This window comes from Clupea harengus, chromosome 8, assembly GCF_900700415.2.
Source record: "Clupea harengus chromosome 8, Ch_v2.0.2, whole genome shotgun sequence".
NCBI lineage: Eukaryota > Metazoa > Chordata > Actinopteri > Clupeiformes > Clupeidae > Clupea > Clupea harengus.
In genome coordinates, this window is record NC_045159.1 from 9194039 (window position 1) to 9213062 (window position 19024).

The window sequence follows — 19024 nt, forward strand, 5'->3', positions numbered from 1 at the left end:
GATAGATACTTTGGCCCTATCCCATTAAGTGACTTGAAAACAAGCAGCAGTGCTTTAAAGTCAATCCTGTAACTTACTGGGAGCCAGTGCAGGTATTTCAGTATAGGGGTTATGTGGTCAGTTCTTTTTGTTTTTGTAAGAATTCTGGCTGCTGCATTTTGTATCATTAGAAGCTGTTTAAGGTTTTTTTTGGGAAGGCCTGTGAACAGCCCATTGCAGTAATCAACACTACTGGAGATAAAGGCATGAATTAGTTTTTCCAAGTCATCTTTTGACATAAAACCCCTAAGTTTGGCAATGTTTTTGAGATGGTAGAACGCAGATTTAGTAATTGCTTTCATGTGGCTGTTAAAATTTAGATCACTGTCTAAGAGGACACCAAGATTTCTGACAGTATCCTTTGCTTTAAGTCCTTTTTTGTTAAGAAGGGTGGCAATCTTACATCTTTCCTCCTTTTTACCAAAAACTATTACTTCAGTTTTGTCTTTGTTTAGCTGGAGAAAGTTCTGAGACATCCATTGGTTAATTTGCTCAATACAATCACAAAGAGATTCAAGGGGACCACCTTTGTTAGGTGTCAAAGCTAAGTAAATTTGGGTGTCAGCATCCTAGATTCTTGGTTAGCATCTCTCTTTTAGATGTGGGTCCGATAAGTATGACTTCAGTTTTGTCCTCATTTAATTTAAGAAAGTTATCATTCATCCATTTGTTTATTGCCAATAAACAGTTGGTAATGGAGTTTATGGCTGTCGCATCGTTGGGTTCAGCGGATATATACAATTGTGTGTCATCCGCGTAGCTATGGAAATCTATATTATATTCTCTGATGATGTCACCGAGTGGTAACATATAAAGAGAAAAGAGTAATGGGCCTAAGCAGCTCCCTTGTGCAACCCCATAGCAGTTTTCATGTTTATCAGACCTATGGTCTCCTAGACTAACATAAAACTTCCTTCCTCTGATATATATTTTGATCCAGTTCAATACACAATCAGAGAACCCAATAAGCTTTTCAAGTCTATTGATTAGGATGTCGTGATCAATGGTATCAAATGCCGCACTAAGATCTAACAGGATAAGGAAAGAGACTTTATTTGCATCAGAGTTTAGTCTGAGGTCGCTAATTATTTTGGTGAGAGCGGTTTCAGTACTGTGATATTTTCTCAAACCTGACTGAAAGACTTCCAAGATGTTATTTTCTTCGAGAAAGGAATTTAATTGGACTAATACTATCTTTTCCAGTACTTTACTAATAAATGGAAGATTTGATATCGGTCTATAGTTTGCTAGTGTACTGTTATCCAATTTGGGTTTCTTTAATAGGGGCTTTACAACAGCTGTTGAAGGCATCTGGGAAAACGCCAGTTCTAAGGGATGTGTTTATAATGTCTACGACCGGACCTGAGACACTATCAAACACTCGCTTAAAGAATGTTGTTGGTATAGGATCAATATCTGAGGTTGTAGAGTTACATTTGATGACGGTTTTGGAAAGTTCACTTAGTGTGATACATGTAAAACTGCTCATGGTTACGTTGCAAGATCTACTGATGTCAATTTCACCTCCACTAGTAGTGATACTAGCTCTGATCGAAGTTATTTTGTTCTTGAAGAACAGAGCAAGCTCTTCACATTTAGCTGCTGAGGATAGAGGGGGGGCAGGGACAGTGTTTAGCAGCTGGTCAATGGTGGAGAAAAGAACTCTGGAATTTCTAGCATTTTCTGTAATAATGTTGGAAAAACAATCTTTCCTTGCTAGACGGATGGTTTTGTTATAGGTAGTTAGTGCATCTTTGTAGATATCGTGGTGGATAGTGGTCTTTGTTTTTCTCCATTTTCTCTCTGCTGCGCGACCCTTTAAAACATTTCTAACATTTGTATTTCTCAGCCATGGGGAGGTAGTAAAAAAAAGCAGAATAAAGCAGAATTTGCAGAATTACACTACCATTACACATTGAATAGATCAAAATATCCAATTGCATTCACCTAAGTAAATTAGTGTTTCTGGCACAACACACAACAACAATCATAGCAGGTGGGCTATAGTGAATTATTTGTAATCTTAACCAGTGACACTCCATTGTATATTGCACAGTAAACCACCACACTGTGCAGAAAGTTTGTAGGAAGGCCAGGAAGAGATGTCAACCATCAGAAAGCCTGTATTAGGTCACTCTCTCATACAACTTTTCTGTGTCATCCTAAGTCTACAGTATAATGCAGCCCGGTAGGGGGCAGTAATGAATTACTGAATTATTCGTCAACCACCACGAAAGTGCACAAAGAGCAGTCTAGCCAATCATCTGACACCATTTTTCAAAACAAAAAAGATGGCGGTAGTCCCAGATGTTAGTGTTCGAATTTGTAGTCAAGAAATCATCAAAAAGGACTTACAACTCAAGGCACTTATACAGGTAAACATAAAAGTTTTACCACAAGTTATAATGTTACCTAAGATGGTTACCATACGAGACCGAACTAATCGAGCATAATATTAACGGATGCCTGACGAGCGTAGCGAACGTTACTTAAAGGCATATGCCTTTTTTCTGAAAGTGATTGAAGTTATGACAACGCGGCGTTTAAGTACATTAAAATCTGCACAAACATTTGAATTGTTTGTGTTTTAAATCAGGATATAAGAGATTGCCCAGGACCCCAACATATACTGGATGAATTGAATTTCAAAGTCAAAGACAAGGTCCGTCATCTTAGACGCAGGATACAGGTGAGTTACCCTTTTCTGTGTCTGTCTTTTTCAGGATCATCTTTGAATTAGTCCTTGAAGTTGTGATATCACTTTAGCGTCACATGGGTATGTTTACAAATGGTGCATTCTTGGATGTGTCTGAAAGTCTAGACCCAATAGATATAGGCTATGCTATTTTCCCCGCCTCCTCAAATCCTTACTAATCACTTACTTTTTTCAGGATTTAGAGCAACTGGCGAAGGAACAAGACAGTGAGACAATTAAAACTGTCATCCTGTGTGAGGCAGATGGACATAGAAAACATATGCTGAGGTAAGTGGTTGTTAAAGAGGCTAAATGAGCATACATAGCCTATCCTGACTTGATAGTTATTTATAAAAATTGCAATGTAAAAGACTTGACTTTACGTCAAAGTTGTTTACGTTTTTAATGGATGGCTGTGCACGATGACTATGACTGGGATCACATCACAAATGAACCTTCCTTTATGCCAATGTGTGCTTCAGTAATCAGGCTATGTGGCGGAAGGCGAATCTAGCCTGCAAGCTCCTCATAGACAGCATGGAGAGGGATGAGCTACTGAGTGGGGAAATCTCTGCAGTCAGACCTAGGTGAACCCTCCACAAGCACTTGAGTACAGTACAATGTACTCCTATACACTCATGCTCACAACATTCATCACAATAACAAATACTGCTGAGTGGAACTGTTCCTTTTTGTCTCCCTGCCCTTGCGTGCCTCTAGGAACGCCACCAAAGAGAGCCTCGTTCAGACATACAGTGACATCACTGAGTCACTCATGAGCATCAACCGCCTGATGTCCCAACAGGTCCAGCAGAGTGAGGGGACTGTTGGAAGCCTGGGTAAGACTGAGAAACACATGAGACTGAGTTAAGATTTGGGGTGGCAGAACATGAAAGGGCAGACAGACTGCTTTTTCGCAGACAGATTTGTCACACTGTAGAAAATTCAGAGTTCAGACTTGCACTTGGATTTTCTTTGCATCTGCCTAGTTATTGGTATTGGTGGTCTAGTTGGTATTGGTACATCTTTTGCTTGGTATTGGTCTGATTTCATTTCTGTCTCGGTGCAAGATCCGAGTGTTGCTCCATCATAGGTATGTTACATTTCCTCCCTGATTTTCTTTCCTACTACAGTGATGTCCTCAAGGCCCATTCTGGAAACAAGTGAGGAATTCAAGGCACTGAATGGGGCGATCCATTTAGGAAGGAAACTGATCTTTAAATACAATCGACGAGAGGTTACAGACAAACTCCTCATCTTTCTGGCTCTGGGTTTATTTCTGGCCACTGTAGTCTACATTGTGAAGAAGAGAATCTTTCCTTTCCTTTGACAGGCATAAAGGCAAGGTCTTGATGAAAATTAATAGGTTTCCTCGTGTACTTTCTGTAAAAAAAAAGGTTGTTTTAGGACAAGACAAGGACATTTAACAATACAGAGTGAATATAGTTAGAGTACTTGTACTCCTTCTCCACTGGTTGTGTGGTAGTGGATTCACAGTCATTTTAATAGGTTAGTCGAAAGGGTAGAAAAGAATGAATGCTAAGATGTGATAAGACTAGATTACCACAATTACAGACTTGAAGAGGAGAATTTTAACTATTGCCGTTTGGAATTAACTATAATCTGTTTACACTGGGTGTTGTTTTGAAAGAGGTGAACACAGATAATTTGCTGTGTGACCAGATGAGACTTTGTTTTGCCTCCTGAATATGCTGCACACCAAATACTTGAAACTAGAATTACGGTCAATATGCAAAACTAATGCAATTCTTAAGCACCAGTGTTTCATACACCTATTCATATGTCGAATTTCATGAGATGATCTTCAACCTCAAGTGGTGCAAACTTGAACGTGTCTTTACCTGACCCAAGCCTATGATATCTTATATGCATTATTATATAATGCTCTAGCCTAAGTAAATGTTGTAGTGGTACATGCCACAGTAAAACCTTGAATGCACTCATTTGTATGCATGGTAATGCATAGACATAATGGGTAATCAGCCAGTATTGTTTTTCGGATGTAATATAGGTCAAGCCAACCAAGCTTGTTCACAGTTTCCTGATATAGCACTCAAGCATCAGCCTCATCATGAAGAAGTTGTGTAGAAATGACCACACGCTGCCCTACAAAAGGTGTTTACATTAAGAAGTTGAACTTATCTCTGTGTTTGTTTATTGTGTTTTGTGCAACCGTGCCATTGCAATTTAAAAATGATCTCCCAGTATAAATTGTTTTATGTTTAAGGGGTTTTATTTCTTGACTTTCCCATCTCTGTTGTCTGTCTGAAGGTAGTGCTGTCCTGTTGTAAAATGTTTCTAACACTGCCACTGGGGGTCAGGCTGCCATTGCACGTTCTGGTGTTCGGCTTGTCTGGATGTGATTTGGCCTACGTGAGTTTATCCTGTGCTCTCTTACCTGTCACAACATTTTAAGTCATTACCTCTGGTTTACTTAGCCTGGTGTATTCAATATTCAATAAAATATGAAGACAACTGTAATGTTTGAAGTTACGTTGAAACAATGCTTAGGGAACTCAGCCATCATGTTGAGGCAGACTACTGTATGACGTGTGGTTTCTACTCTGTAAAGCTTTGGAGGAAGTGGCATATCTCCTCGCAGGTTGTCAGAGGGGAATACATCAGCACTTGCTTTCTTCAGGGATCTGCCAGATTAATCATATTGCTTGTCTTAAGTGCAGTCCACTTGCCATACAAGACGAGTTGAGGGTGCTGAAAATCAGCAGGGTCTTTCAAGCATTTCAAGCAGATGAACCTTTGACTTTGATATAAAATATGTCATTCTTGATGATGACGAGGACACAAAACAAAACAATACTAAAGAGGGAAATGGGCTTGCTTCTTTATTATGCCCAGTTGTGTTCACTGACACATTCACGTTCAGCTGAAATAGCATCTTCATCTGTCGCTCATTAAAAACACTGCAATATAACATAACTTGTGATAAAACCAAATCATTTAAAATAAGAACAAAGTATTTACATTATTCATTATAAAAAGAGGTTAAGAACACAATATATCGATCTCATGCATACTATCTCATAAAATAAATAAAAAATATATTGTATTTACAAGTCTTACAACATGAGAATGCACTGTTTGAATGAAATAGTACCTTGTAAAAAGTGAAATATCTGTGTTCCAATATCTGGAATATCTATATATATATTTTTTTGCCCCTATAATATCTGTCACAGCTGTGAAGTGGTGAGGTAGTTACCTTATTTCACTGTCAACTTTTACAAGTTCATGTTAAGTGTAAAATACAAGTACATGTGTACTTCATTCAAACCAGCTTATAGGCTTCTGAGGAAAAAAAACTACAATGTCTTGCATGTACCTGACTACTAGATGTATATCTACTGACTTGATGTAGTACAGACATTCAGTTGCTTCACATAGAAAATGACAATGGCAGTCTGGCTCGTCCCAGAAAAATTGAAGTGTCTGTCGAGACATACATGTGTGAGACAGGTAGCAAAAAAAACGGCAGGTGAGTGTTCATATATCAACAAAATATTACATAAAATTAATTATTGAAACAGAACAGGATTTGATTTGAAGCAAAACAGCACAAAACCCTATCAAAATGAGCTGGAATAAATACAATAGGTAGCAAATCCTCTGTTTGTTTTTATGATCAGATATCTCCGTTTCTACTAAATGTGCTGTATGCCATACTACATCTGAACTCCCCAGCCATTGGTAACAGAGAAGATGTCAGATGTACAGCATGTGTATGACTGCCCATGGAATTACATGGATCTGTTGGTGGGTGTTTGAGAGAGAGAGAGTTTTGCATGTTTGTTTGTGTGTGTTTGAGTGAGTGTGTTTGTGTGTTCTGTGTGTATAACGTGTGAGTGAATTGTATTTCTTGTCATCCCCAACAGTCAGTAAGGAGGTGGAAGTCTTGCCCTGAGTTGCAGAGTTTCTGGTAAAACGTACAGCAGGCCTACGTGTGATTCTTGCTGTGATAGATAGATAGAGGGACAGAGAGAGAGATCCATCTCTCTGTGTTTGCTTTTCTGATTTATCTCTAGTGTCCCCCATTATCTGCTCCCTGAGTCCCAGTATTTAAGGTGTCACTGCTGTTATCTTGAAGAGGCTGGACAGCACTGAGAGTCTTCTGCAGCTTTGATTGGTCATTCTCATTTAACAGTTCCTCCATCCAAGACTGCTCCCTGTCTCCCTCCAGTTGGCCTCCAGGGGGCAGTGTATTCCCATGGCCCCCCATGGTGGCCAGGGTTGGGGTGAGGGGCTGGTCAGTTCCCTCTTTCCCCAGAGGACAGAGGCTGAGGCTGGCACACAGTGCCCCCCAGTTGACCTCACACTGCGCTCGGATGCGGCGGCCGATCGCCTCCCTTACCTCATCTCCACAGCCCAGCAGGATGTTCACAAGCTCCACGTGAGGCCTGACAGACAAAGAGACTCTATTGTCAGTTAACTGGTAGTGTGCAGGTCTGACACCAAAATGGTGCTCTGTATATATCTTGACCTGACATTTTTATACTAATGCATGACCACTGCTCTGGTCATGCCAGATGTCAGTTAGAGAGATGCAAACTGTCACTGATAGAATACAATCACTGAAATACACACTTCAAGACATGCGATATGTAGCCTTACTCTTTGTATTCCAATTTTTCAGCCAAAACAACAGGGTTTCCTTTTTATTCTGACCTGTTTGCGTTCATAATTATGTTGCTTGTGCGTCCCCTCTTCACTAAAGTCTCCTAAATATCCCAATTAAAAATAGTTTTCCATCTAAATCACAAATGAGTCAAGTAAGAACCATTCTGGACAGCGACCTCAGCTATTGGGATATTCAAACTGATTCAAAGCATGGTGGTGTAATCTAGAGTGGTCGTTCGATGTCTAGGATAGCATGGCTCACCCCTTAGGGAAAAGGTCGCTGAAGTGGATCATCTCCACCATGACGATGACGTTTTGTCGCACCGCGGAGCAAAGGTTGTGCTTAGTGTAGCACTGACGCTGCAGCTGGAATACCAGCGCCTTCACAGCCACGCACCTCCGGCTCACGCAACTAAAGCGTTGCCGCAGTCCGTGGGCCATACACTTGAGTGCATCCTTTATGAAGGACTTCCCCTGAGGCAAAAAGGTAAGGGGGTTAACATGGTTCAGAGCGGCAACATGACAAGTGTATACACCCATCTATCTATCTAGAAAGATTGAGAGACACCTTACTGAAAGAAAAGCATTTACCTGAGAGTCAAACTTGCCAGCGTTGTGCATGAACGTCAGACAGATATCGTGCAGGCCACCAATCTCACAGGTGTTGTTGCTGAAGCACTCGAACATACCACAGCCGACATCCCCCGCACTTAATAGACAATGTTGGATATCGGCTACACAAACACACAAATGTTCACGAATGATCATCAAAATCACATCATGCATTAACAGGGCTGATAATAACGTATCCAATGTTAATTAGCCTATTTATTATTATACAATAAGTAGCCCTATCCAGGATTTGCCTTTAATTACTCGAAACTGCTGCTTTAAAAAATAATGTAGGCTAATGATCTACATAGGTGATAGACTATGCATCTGATCGAAGAGTATTAATGCGCAGCAGTTTTGCCAAGTCCAAACACGAATTCAAAGAAAAGCTACTTTCTACATTTTAAACTCTCATTGTTACACAGGTTGTAGTTTTGTTTCGCTCATACCTGTACTTCATACATTGTCACTCTCGGCTGTGCATCGCTAAAAATGTATGGACACGGGGCACCTCTCCAGACCCCAGGGTTATGTCCGCGCAACATCTGTAACAGGCTGGCAGAGGCTGCTATCTAGGCGTCTCATGAGCAAATCATTACCTGTGTTCTGCAGAGAAAGTCTTCTCTTCTGGAGGTTCAGGGCTCTCTCCTGTGATGCATCATGCTCGGTTGCATCTGTAGCACGGACTTCATGTAAAATGTAAAATATTAAAATGCCCAAAGCCAATTTAACGTCCATGTCTTCTGAAACTGGTAAACGCTCAAGTGTCACTCGGTCGTTGTTAGGTCATAGGTTTTTTGTGCGTATCTCATCTGTTACCAGTGTGAATGAGCGTTGGCGAAGGAATGGATGCTGCCTATATCTGCCTAACGCTTGTGACAGATTGTCTGAAGGAGCCAAGCAGGTGCTGTCATTTCGCCGCTGGCCAATCGCAAGTTACGAGACCCACGTCCAAGTTTGAAGGGCGGACGTTCAATGAGAGCTGAGTGGAGAGTTTGTCAGTAGTGCTAGCGACACTGGAGAAGCGGGGACATTTATTTTAAGTAAACTAGCCTGCAGACAACGTGGTTAAAGAGAATTTTTAACGAGCTGCGGGGTTACATTAATAGAGAACCCATACAGCATACACACAGTCCTTATCCAGCCAATATAAATCTGACGTCCACCATGAGAACATGTGTCTGTCAAAGGCTATCAGACAACATTCAACCATTAAAGACACTTACTACCTGTATGTTTAGGGTGTTGCATCTTATAAAGCATTGATGCAGAATTACATTCACCAGCAGTAAAATCAAGTTGTAAATAAGTTAATGACAAAGGGAGCGAGAGGTTATAATTAGGGCTGTCAGCGTTAACGCGTTAATCTATGCGATTAATGCGGCCGCGATTAATGCGATAAAATATTTTAACGCAACTTAAAAAAAAAAAAAAGAAGTTATGTTATGTAGTTATGAAGTTATGACAGGAAGCGATGCAGAGAAGAGGTGGGGAGAGCATTGGGAAATTACATCAGGCCAGACTTGAACCTGTGTCCCCTCGGGCAAATTAAGTAGGGGGCTTGGCCTACCAAAAGCCCCCTTTGTTCAAAGTGGGGAATGACAGAAAAAGTTTGAGAACCACTGCGGTAGTTGAAGATGGAGAGAGCTGAGGGATTGTTGGGCGGAAAGTTTCCTGTTTAATAGGCAAAATTACGGAACAATCGACAAAACTAAAGTTGTATGTAGCATTTGTCAAATTGAATTTAGCTATCACAGAAGCAGCTCGTCTTTAAGTTATCACCTTAATGCAAAGCACCCGACAGAAAGCAGTCCCAGGTTAGATGGTCGCCAACCCACACTCTACGACTTCTCTAGTAAAATAACTAGACCAGTCCGTGAAAAGGTTACCAACGCTTTAGCAGTTTGGGTTGCCGGTGACTGTCGGACCATGAACATAGTTAAGGACGTTGGGCTGACTGAGGTGATTCGAATTGCTTCAGGAGACAACTCTTACGATTTAACGTCGAGGAGCACCATTGTGTCTCGCATACATTCCTTTTATGACGGCGAGAGAGCATGCACGAAAAATTCAGCTCCTCGAGCAAGCTGCCACCGTCACCCTTACTGGTGACCACTGGACATCAGTCATCAATGACAATTACCTGGGTGTCACAGCTCATTTGATTGACAATGTATGGAAATTGAGATATTTTTCATTGGAAGTAAAAAAAAAAAACAGACAAACAAACTTTTAATCGCGATTAATCTAGATTAATGAATTTCAAAATGTGAGATTAATTAGTTAATTTTTTTTAAATCTATTGACAGCCCTAGTTATAATACATAACAACACTTGATGATCAAACCTGTTTTACCTCTGGCAGTCATAGGGGTGTTGTGAGGGAATCCATCTGTCAGATGCATAGCGTGCAGCTATGATGTGTTTATCCAAAAGTGTTTATTTAATGTGTCTCTGTGTGTGTGTGTGTGTGTGTGTGTGTGTGTGTAGTTAGGGGGTGGGGTGCACATCTGTGACACAGAGACAGAATAAGTGAGTGTGTGTAAATGTATGTATGTGAGTTTGTCAGGCTTTGGGAGAATATAAAGAGAAGTAGGCTAGAGGTAGTGGGGTTCTCAGTGAGCTATGGCAGGGGTCAAATGATTGTGCCATTCTTGTGTTACAGCTGCCAATGCCTAAGTCCGATACTTGTTTTGAATACTTTGCTGCAACTTGATTGATGTGATTTTCTGACATCTAGTGAGAGGGTTAGTTTAAACAGCAGGTCAATGGCACAGCGGAGAGGTCCGATCAGCAAACATCCGTACAGCTGACCGCAGACCAGTAGCTATTTGCAGAATGTGTCTATGCCATTACCCAATGGCAGAAGCAAGCTGTTTTCAGAACTGTGTCCTGCTTGTGGATACAAACATTTCCAGGTCAGGCCTGTTTGGGCAGACAGTGGGATTAGGAAGGAGGATGCCATTCCTTAGGATGGAGTGCTTGGGTGAGCTCAGGATTTCAGTCGAAGCGTATGCACAGTGACAAATTACATTGTGTTGCAGCATGGGCTTCAGTGTATAAGCTCTGCTGTTTACATCAGCCAGCACAAAAAGTGCTTTCAGGGAAAGGCAGCCTTCGGTAACTGGGTCCTCCACGAAGTTTGCATTCAGCATTCAGCATTGCTGAGAGGCAGCTTTTTAGGCCTGGTGATGTAAAGTCAACCTTGTTTCTTATTTTTTGGTTAAAGGCACAGTTCTTGATTATAATCCATTGCAGCTTTCATCAAATTCAGCGAAATCCTCCTTACCTTCCTCTAGCTGTCTGTCCAGTGTGTGTGCTCAAAAAACCTTTGGTGTTCGTGTACAGAGCTGGCCCTGTAAATGGAAACAAACAAAGTGGGTCCTCTACTATCTGTTCCAGGCAATTAAGACTTTGCTTCAGGAGGACGGAGGGATGTTGAGCTTAAATATCACAACCTTTCGGGCAGAATCGAGGACTGTGCCTTTAAGTCACTGAATTTGCCTTGTCTCAGTTCTTACAGTTAGTGGCGTTGGTGTGGAAAAATAAGGGGTTCTGGTAGGAGGGGTGTTTTGTGCGGCTAGAAGGTGTCCATTCACCATTCGCCTCTCTGAGGGACCAAAAGTGGTGTAGAACCAACAGCAAGTCATTTCAGTCATTGTGAATATGTCACGTAAATATTTACCACATTCACAGCAGTCTTCAGTTAAGTGTTTACAGAACACAAGACATAATGTACCACCCGATTCCAGAAGCAGCCTGCAAACAACTGTGACGTGAAGTATGGGGAAAATGTGTGTTTGGAAACGACAGTCATACAGTGACCTCTGTAAGATGGTGCATCCTCTTTAGGAAGTAAAGAGAGGCCAGGTGGAGCAGGCCGTAGCCCATTCTCCTTCCCATAAGATAGCAGACCACCATTGATGTAGGATGTAAACAAGGGAGTTGCTAAGGTATAAATGTCAAAATGGGGTTGCCAGAGTGTCTCTCTTTTTCAGCCCTCTCCTTTGTCTGTCTTCCTTCCTTTACAATCTCACTTTCCATCTATTCCTAGTGACGCTCATTCTGTTGGTAGCGCTGAACCAAACATTGTGCTCTGCTTTATACATGGTTTGCCTGTCATGTAGTAGGAGCACCATAAAACAGAGTGATGAGTCGCCACCCCATGTCGGCGCTGTTTTATTTGTGTGCGTTGGTGTGTGTCTCTCTGTGTGTGTCTGTCTGTAGGTATGTGTGTGTGTGTGTGTGTGTGTGTGTGTGTTGGCTGTGTAATGAGAGTGTTGATTGAGCCACAGGGTCCTGTGCTGAGCCCCCCTTCTTGACCAGTGGCAGATGCTGACACCGCAGTGTGATGCTGAGGAGTTGCAGGCGTGGAACTGAGCGCAGACAGCTCGTGCCTCCTGCATCAGGCATCAGGCATGCTTTAACAGGCTGCCAAAAGAGGAGTGAAAGAGAGAGAGAGAAAGAGAGAGGTAGAGAGAAAGAGAGAGAGAGAGAGAAAGAGAGAGGGGAGTAAGTTTTAGGTAGACACTGTGGTTCAAATAAACATTTTCAGCCCCCTGAAAAAGTGCACAAGACTGCCTTGTGACTTGGAAGCCCGCTGAGGATGTTGTCACCACCTCCATCCAGGCAGCTGCTGTTCTTCTTGTGGATATGGTTTTGTTTTTTTGACATGGTAATGGGTTATGGGTACAAGATGAGACCTTAGATGATGCACTGCAGCCTGAAATGACAGCTCTGATCACTGTTTAAAGTGTCATGAAAATGGCAGTCATGTGGCACCATCTTCATACAACTGTTAACACAGAGCTGCTTGTACATTTAATGAAATAGGCATGTTAATGACAGCAAAGTTTCTGTAAAGGTCCTTCATTTTTTCCTTTGTTTATGATGCTACTAATTGCCACCAGTGGCAGACAAATAATGCAGACACTAAGACTTTTTTGTTTGAGAGCAGGGAGGACTGTAGGCAAAACAACAGACAAACATAACAACCTCCTCAGTCCCAGCCAATAGTAGTAATGATCTACCTGTCATTCATGTGACCAACCCCTGTGTCATGCAAACATGCAGGGGGAGGCACTCTGGGCAGAAAACAGAAGAGAGGGGTGTTTGTGTTTGACTGCTCAGTTTCAAAATGGCCAGCCTTTATCAATATTCGTCAGCAGGGTTTGAGCCCAGAGAGAAAAAACATATTATTCAGAAAATGGAAATGCGTTGATGATATTCATTTTACACAGCGGTCAGTGTGTACAGATGAATAATAATAATATAGCTTCATGCAGGTTCAAGACTTAATTGTAATTCAGACTGTTACACAAGTTGCATACAGTACGTCATCATTTCTATCATTTTTGCAGTTTCAGTCACTGAACATGCTACAACAGTTAATGCTAAACTGGAGGCTTGTATTTATTACCAGGTTCTTTTTATTTGCCATTGTTCACATACATCTTGTTGTGATATAGACATATTTAACATCACTTCATAGTGTAGATAGTCATTGATATCTGATACCTACTTTATATCAGTCTTATCTACAATAACTCTTAACTCTCTTTGGGCTGCCGACTGAACTGCCCAGTGTGGGTCAAGATCAGGGCAGAGAGGGAACTGGAGACTGGAGAAGGAGAAAACTCCACAAAGTTTATCCTTTAAGTCTAAGCAACACTTGCCAAATGCATAGAGAAAGGGATTTTTACAGCATATCATGCAGTTTCCTTAATTGCAAAGTGATTTTATGTTGAGATTATCATGCAGTCTTGAAGGCCTAATGAAAGGAAGGCTGACTTGTGATATGCTTAGTAGATTTGAGATCTCATATTCCCTTTAATGCGACTCCTGTGATTAAGGTCATAACTGCTGATGGAGTATAACTCTGTTCATTGGCACACACTCACTCAACCCCAAGTCAGTTCTGCGCTAACTGGGAGCTTGAGATATTTTTAGGGGGTCAATTTCAATGTTAACTCTTATTTTTGGATTGTATGAGTGGTCAGCAGATGATAGTGGCGTATGTAAGAGTGTGTGGGGGTAGGTCTGTGTTAGTGTGTGATGTTTGGGGAGAAGCCAGGGTGCAATCCCAGTGGGGATTGGGGAGGGTATTTGCGGTGCCCCTGCTATGCCCCCTCACATATTTCACTACCATTTTCAATGAGCGTCTAGAGGAGCTTCCGGCTGTAAATGTGGAGAGGTATGGGGGCTATATTCTGACCCACACTGCTTTCCGTACAAAATGTCCATTGGTACGGGCAAGGAGCGACAAACATGTTTGGCATGGCACTCCACTGGTATGCCATCATCCCACTTACTGTAATGCTGCCGTCATAGACGCCCGACCTTTCACACTCTGCATGACCTTTGACCTTTCCTGAGCCGGAAAGCATAGCGTGGGGATGGGGGAGGGAAGAAGATGTTTTTGTGAATGATCCTGAAACTCGTGACTAAGTCCAGGACCTCAGGGCAGAGGCATCAGGTGATCAGTGACATCCCCAGGGTCCCTGGTCAGGCGATCGGCTTTGGGGGTTAGTTAACCAAAGCGATAAGCCCCCCCCCCATCTGTTTGTGCTAGTGAGGCTCCCTTACATCTCATATTTCAGTGACACACAAAAACAAGCACAAAAACAACATTCATGTGGACACCCATACTTACACATGAACGCACACACGTGTCATGTGTACAAACAATTCCATCTGCAAACACACACACACACACACACAAACACGTATATGGCATGTCTACAAACACAAAGTATGTGTGTACACACACACACACACACACACACACACACACACACACGTTAAGTAGCCTTAACCTCAGCTCACCCGCCTGTTATTCACCAGTTGGCCTCAGTCCTAAAACTGTCACTCACCACCCCCATATATACATACACACAGATACAAAAACAGACTGTCTTTCGTTGAATATGTGAGTACCGGTCAGTGAAAGACAGGATTTTTTTAATTCATTTCTCATTTTTCATTTCTCTTCATTTTTCATAAGAGCTGATCTCATGATCCACAGAGGTCTACAATGAGCATTATATGTACACTGGACTTCAAACAGGGGCGCATACAATTCAGCCATAACTGCAAATAACCTGTTGATTGCAGACTCTGTAAAAAGTCCAGATCTGGGGCTAATTACAGATTCCTATTATCATTCCTATTAGTAGCAAGATATACTCTTATCTAGACATTGGCTTGGCTTTTACTGTTTTGATACATTCTGCTCTAGATCAATTGATGCTTATAACCCAATGGAAATGGTTTAGACCATGACAACATGCCTTTGATTTTCACACATAGTGAGGTGGTCTTCATGTGCATTTGTATCTACTGGATGATGTGTGTGTGTATGTGTGTGTGTGTGTGTTTACAACCACCCTTCTTGTCGTGTGCAGCCGGCTGACCTGGCAAACATGAACCACAGACACATGCCAAAAACAAGTTGGTAAATCAATGAAATTACACAAGTGTTGACATCCTTAGTGGAGTGTCCACCCAGACTCACGTTACTCTTGTGCTTTCATCTTTATAAAAAGGGTTCGAACTCAGGCCAGGACACTTAAACTCAGTGGCGTAACTTGTCAGTTGTAAGAGGCCAGCGCACTGTAATTCCTGGCCTGATATCCTGAGGTTAACCAAACATATATTGATAATATGCACTAAAAATTAGCTAGTCAAACACTATGAATGTAAATGAGTGGCCAGGCCACAACTAACAACACACTTAGGGAGAGGACTCTCAAGCTCAAATTTATTTCCGGATCCCTTTTTACACACAAAAACATTTTTACAGCACAATGCACAGTACATAATATATGACACACACACCAACAACAACAATTATGACTTTTATCATTTATCATTGCCCTGTCTTTCAGAGTAATGTGGTTGGGGCTGATGAAATATGAGAGCAACATGTGTATAGAGAGGCTGATCTCACAGAGCTGACCTCAGTGAGCCACTGCCTGAAATGCATCTCTCTCCTAATGGGTTAGAGAAACTTCCACTGGGCAATTAAGCCAAACAGATGTGAAGGGCTCTCTATAGGCTGGGGGGGGGGGGGGGATTTGGAGGGGCAAACAGCTGCGTTTCAGAGCAGGGGTATAGGGTTATGTCCAGAAGACAAATGCCAGAAGACACTTTTTTGCGTCCCGTGATAAGTGAATGTGTAATTTCACACGCCATTAGTAGGTCCCTTATGGGGTTCTGGAGGGTGGATTCTGGAAGGGGAAGGAGCTGAATTGCTGCATATCTCTGCCCAAAAATGTGCTGTGTCACTGGTTTCCACACACTGTACATTTTCCTAGCACTGCACAGGTCCATTTAACACGGGGTTCGTGTGTGCATTCATAGGGCCTGCTTTCTTAATACAGGGAAGGCTGTATGAATGGATTGAATTGTCTTTACACAAATGCTTGGATCAACTTATACATACTAGCACATAGCTACATGCAAGGATTGAAACTTGGAGTAGCTATCAAGCATAAATACATACAAAGAGATCCATGGAGATACTGGCATAGTAACCACACCATTTATAAAATATGTCATTGTGTCTTGGTCTGGTTTTGTTGTAATACATAGTATTTCTACAGAAACAATGTAAAATAGGTCTTCTGCATAAATATTCTTGAAGAGTATTTATGCACCCAATATTAACTGATTTAACAATTACAGAGTAAGATACTGGCCCAAAAACAAACAACCCAGAGCCTGTTGGTCAGTTTTCAGCTCTTCCACGGTGGAGCTTCCTGTCTTCAAATCTGTTGCAGATAGGTCCACTTCCAAATGTGTCCCCAATTATTACTGTAGGAACCTCTTCCTGGTGGGTCAGGGTACAAAACATCCTTGAGGTGATGCAATGGAAAAGGAATTAACTAAATGTGGCTCTGAGATCATGCTATCCCTTTGAGTCCACAACATACAGAGCTGTCATCTTAGGGATCTAATTTTAGTTCCATGTGACATTAAAAATAACATTGCAGCAGTAAAAATAAGCCCAGCCTACAACATATAATTGGTTATAGTTTATATATAAGAAATGTAAACTATGGTATGAAGGGAAAGTCTTTTTCTGGCTCAGTGCTCATACTCTCACCTGTGAAACACAGACACTGTGTCTGAAATAGAGTCAGCACCGCAGATTTAATAACTGTAAGTGAATGTGTATGTTTCATATATGATGCAGCTACTGCTTCATTTTGACATATTTTATAATATTTAGGTTCACAGACTTCACCTATATCCCTTTGATATACTAGAAGTGCAAAGCAAGCCTCATTGGCCCCCTAGTGGCTCAACCTTTCTCAGCTCAAGGTCTTTTGTTAATATGGGAACATTTACACATTTCATTTTACCCATGACCACTAACCCACTTCATCATATCATGATTTATCATGCCGGTGAGTTAACGCCAAAAAAATGATGCCATATCTTATCATTATCGCAACTTACACATTTCCATTAAAAACGGATTAATTAAACAGATTCACCCATAAACACATAAACAGAGAAGTAAGTCAGACTAAAACAGAAAGCAGAGAGACTCAGTCGTATGAGTGACAGAAAGCTGGAAAGGGAAGGTTAGAGGAGGCCACTGCCACTAATGGTGAATGGTTCACATTCCCTTTAGGGGGCACCAGTAGGGCCAGCGTGCCCACATGACAGCACCTGATCAGGGCTGCTAGTAGGGGCAGCGAGTGGTCCTGTTTCTGGAGGATGAGGGTGGCAAGGCATCATAATCAGGGTTGGCTGATACAGCACAGTGATCACAGTGATCCCATCTTGGTCCCATGTGGCAATTAAAATATTATTAAAGGTCTAAAGATAGGTACAGCCCAACCCCCATACGCACCAGAATATATAGACAATCTGTCACATATGCATTGGAGTGTCTGGAGACCCAGCATTGACCTATACAGGTACCTACCAATCACCATTTTACATTAAAAAGTTTATATCACCACCTCCAAACTTTTTATTTCCTTTTTAATTCCCACCCTTAAAGTTGTCCCATCCAGCAGTCTTGCTCAGATACCTCCTTGGCTCCTCGGTTGGCTGCCAGCGGGGTGGTAGTTTAATTCGGTGCCCTGCCTCGCACACTCCAGTTCTGGGTGTAAGAGGTTCCCTGCTGGGGTACAAGGCAGTCCAAGTGCTGACAACCTCGCTGAACTCCGGAAGACTAAGCTATATAAAAATTATTTTATTATGAAAGCATCACTAGTTTAATCTGGTCAGTCAGCTGAAAAGAATGAAGTGTCTTCTTCCATTACCCATACAGAGGGTTATATGCTTTTCCCCTGCTCTATGTGATATGAAACCTGTGACCAGTTTGTAACCATCCAATCTTAGACCTAAAGTGAAATGATTGCTTATCTCCTAATAGCTCTCTGATATTTCATGTCCTCTTTGGGCAGTTGTTGTTGTAACACTATGTTCTTGGTGGTGGGAGATAGAGAACATGCTCTTGGGTCAGTATGCAAGTCTCTCTGGGCTTCACATTCTCAGACACCAGCTGGTGAGAGATGTATTCAGGCTTTTGCCGACCAACATGGCCTTGCTTCGCTTCCTTTCTTGGACAAGCCAATCTTTGTCCCAGTCAGCAGCATTCCTACCCTTCAGAGCCTCTCCTCACTCTGAATGCAGCTAAAACACACACACACACACACACACACAGCCACTAGAGAGATGTTGCAACTGGGCCCAATGCTTTCAATCACTTCACACCTTGGCCTTATTGCGGGGAACACAAGGAGGTTTTATGGCATAATCTGCACTGCACTGTCAAGATTCCAGATGGAATGGAAAAGCTGGAGAGCATTCCATCTTCCCAATGTTTAAATTGCTGGAATTAACAAACAGGATCATGGTTGAGCTCCAAGAAACAAAAGCCAACTAAAACCACAGTGACACAAGGATGGAAGATTGTTTTCCTCCAAAAAGTTAGGGTATTCAGTTGTTAGAACTTTTTTTTTTCCAATCTCTATGCAAGTACAAGAAAATACAAATGAAGACAGC

General features: G+C 41.8%; 2 protein-coding genes across 2 annotated transcripts; one reads left to right on the top strand and one right to left on the bottom strand.

Annotated features, from left to right (window-relative positions):
* Window positions 1-1441: 1441 nt before the first annotated feature.
* bnip1b (BCL2 interacting protein 1b) lies at window positions 1442-5236 on the top strand. Its single transcript, XM_031571755.2, has 6 exons — window positions 1442-2414; window positions 2636-2728; window positions 2931-3022; window positions 3217-3321; window positions 3455-3573; window positions 3868-5236. The coding sequence occupies exons 1-6, from the start codon at window positions 2331-2333 to the stop codon at window positions 4062-4064; spliced, it is 690 nt and encodes a 229-aa protein (XP_031427615.1). The 5' UTR covers window positions 1442-2330; the 3' UTR covers window positions 4065-5236.
* Window positions 5237-6478: 1242 nt separating this feature from the next.
* Window positions 6479-9427, bottom strand: stc2b (stanniocalcin 2b). Its single transcript, XM_012837742.3, has 4 exons — window positions 8599-9427; window positions 7979-8121; window positions 7650-7861; window positions 6479-7167 (listed from the first exon to the last, which is right to left on the bottom strand). Exons 1-4 carry the CDS (start codon window positions 8735-8737, stop codon window positions 6792-6794), a joined length of 870 nt encoding a protein of 289 aa, XP_012693196.1. The 5' UTR covers window positions 8738-9427; the 3' UTR covers window positions 6479-6791.
* Window positions 9428-19024: the final 9597 nt, after the last annotated feature.

Coding starts and splice junctions, on each gene's coding strand:
- bnip1b (XM_031571755.2), top strand. CDS start 2,331: ATGGCGGTAGTCCCAGATGTTAGTGTTCGAATTTGTAGTCAAGAAATC. Junction 2,729..2,930: donor ATCTTAGACGCAGGATACAG/GTGAGTTACCCT, acceptor TACTTTTTTCAG/GATTTAGAGCAACTGGCGAA. Junction 3,574..3,867: donor GGGGACTGTTGGAAGCCTGG/GTAAGACTGAGA, acceptor TTCCTACTACAG/TGATGTCCTCAAGGCCCATT.
- stc2b (XM_012837742.3), bottom strand. CDS start 8,737: ATGGACGTTAAATTGGCTTTGGGCATTTTAATATTTTACATTTTACAT. Junction 8,122..8,598: donor ACTTTCTCTGCAGAACACAG/GTAATGATTTGC, acceptor GTGTTTGTGTAG/CCGATATCCAACATTGTCTA. Junction 7,168..7,649: donor AGCGACCTTTTCCCTAAGGG/GTGAGCCATGCT, acceptor TTTGTCTGTCAG/GCCTCACGTGGAGCTTGTGA.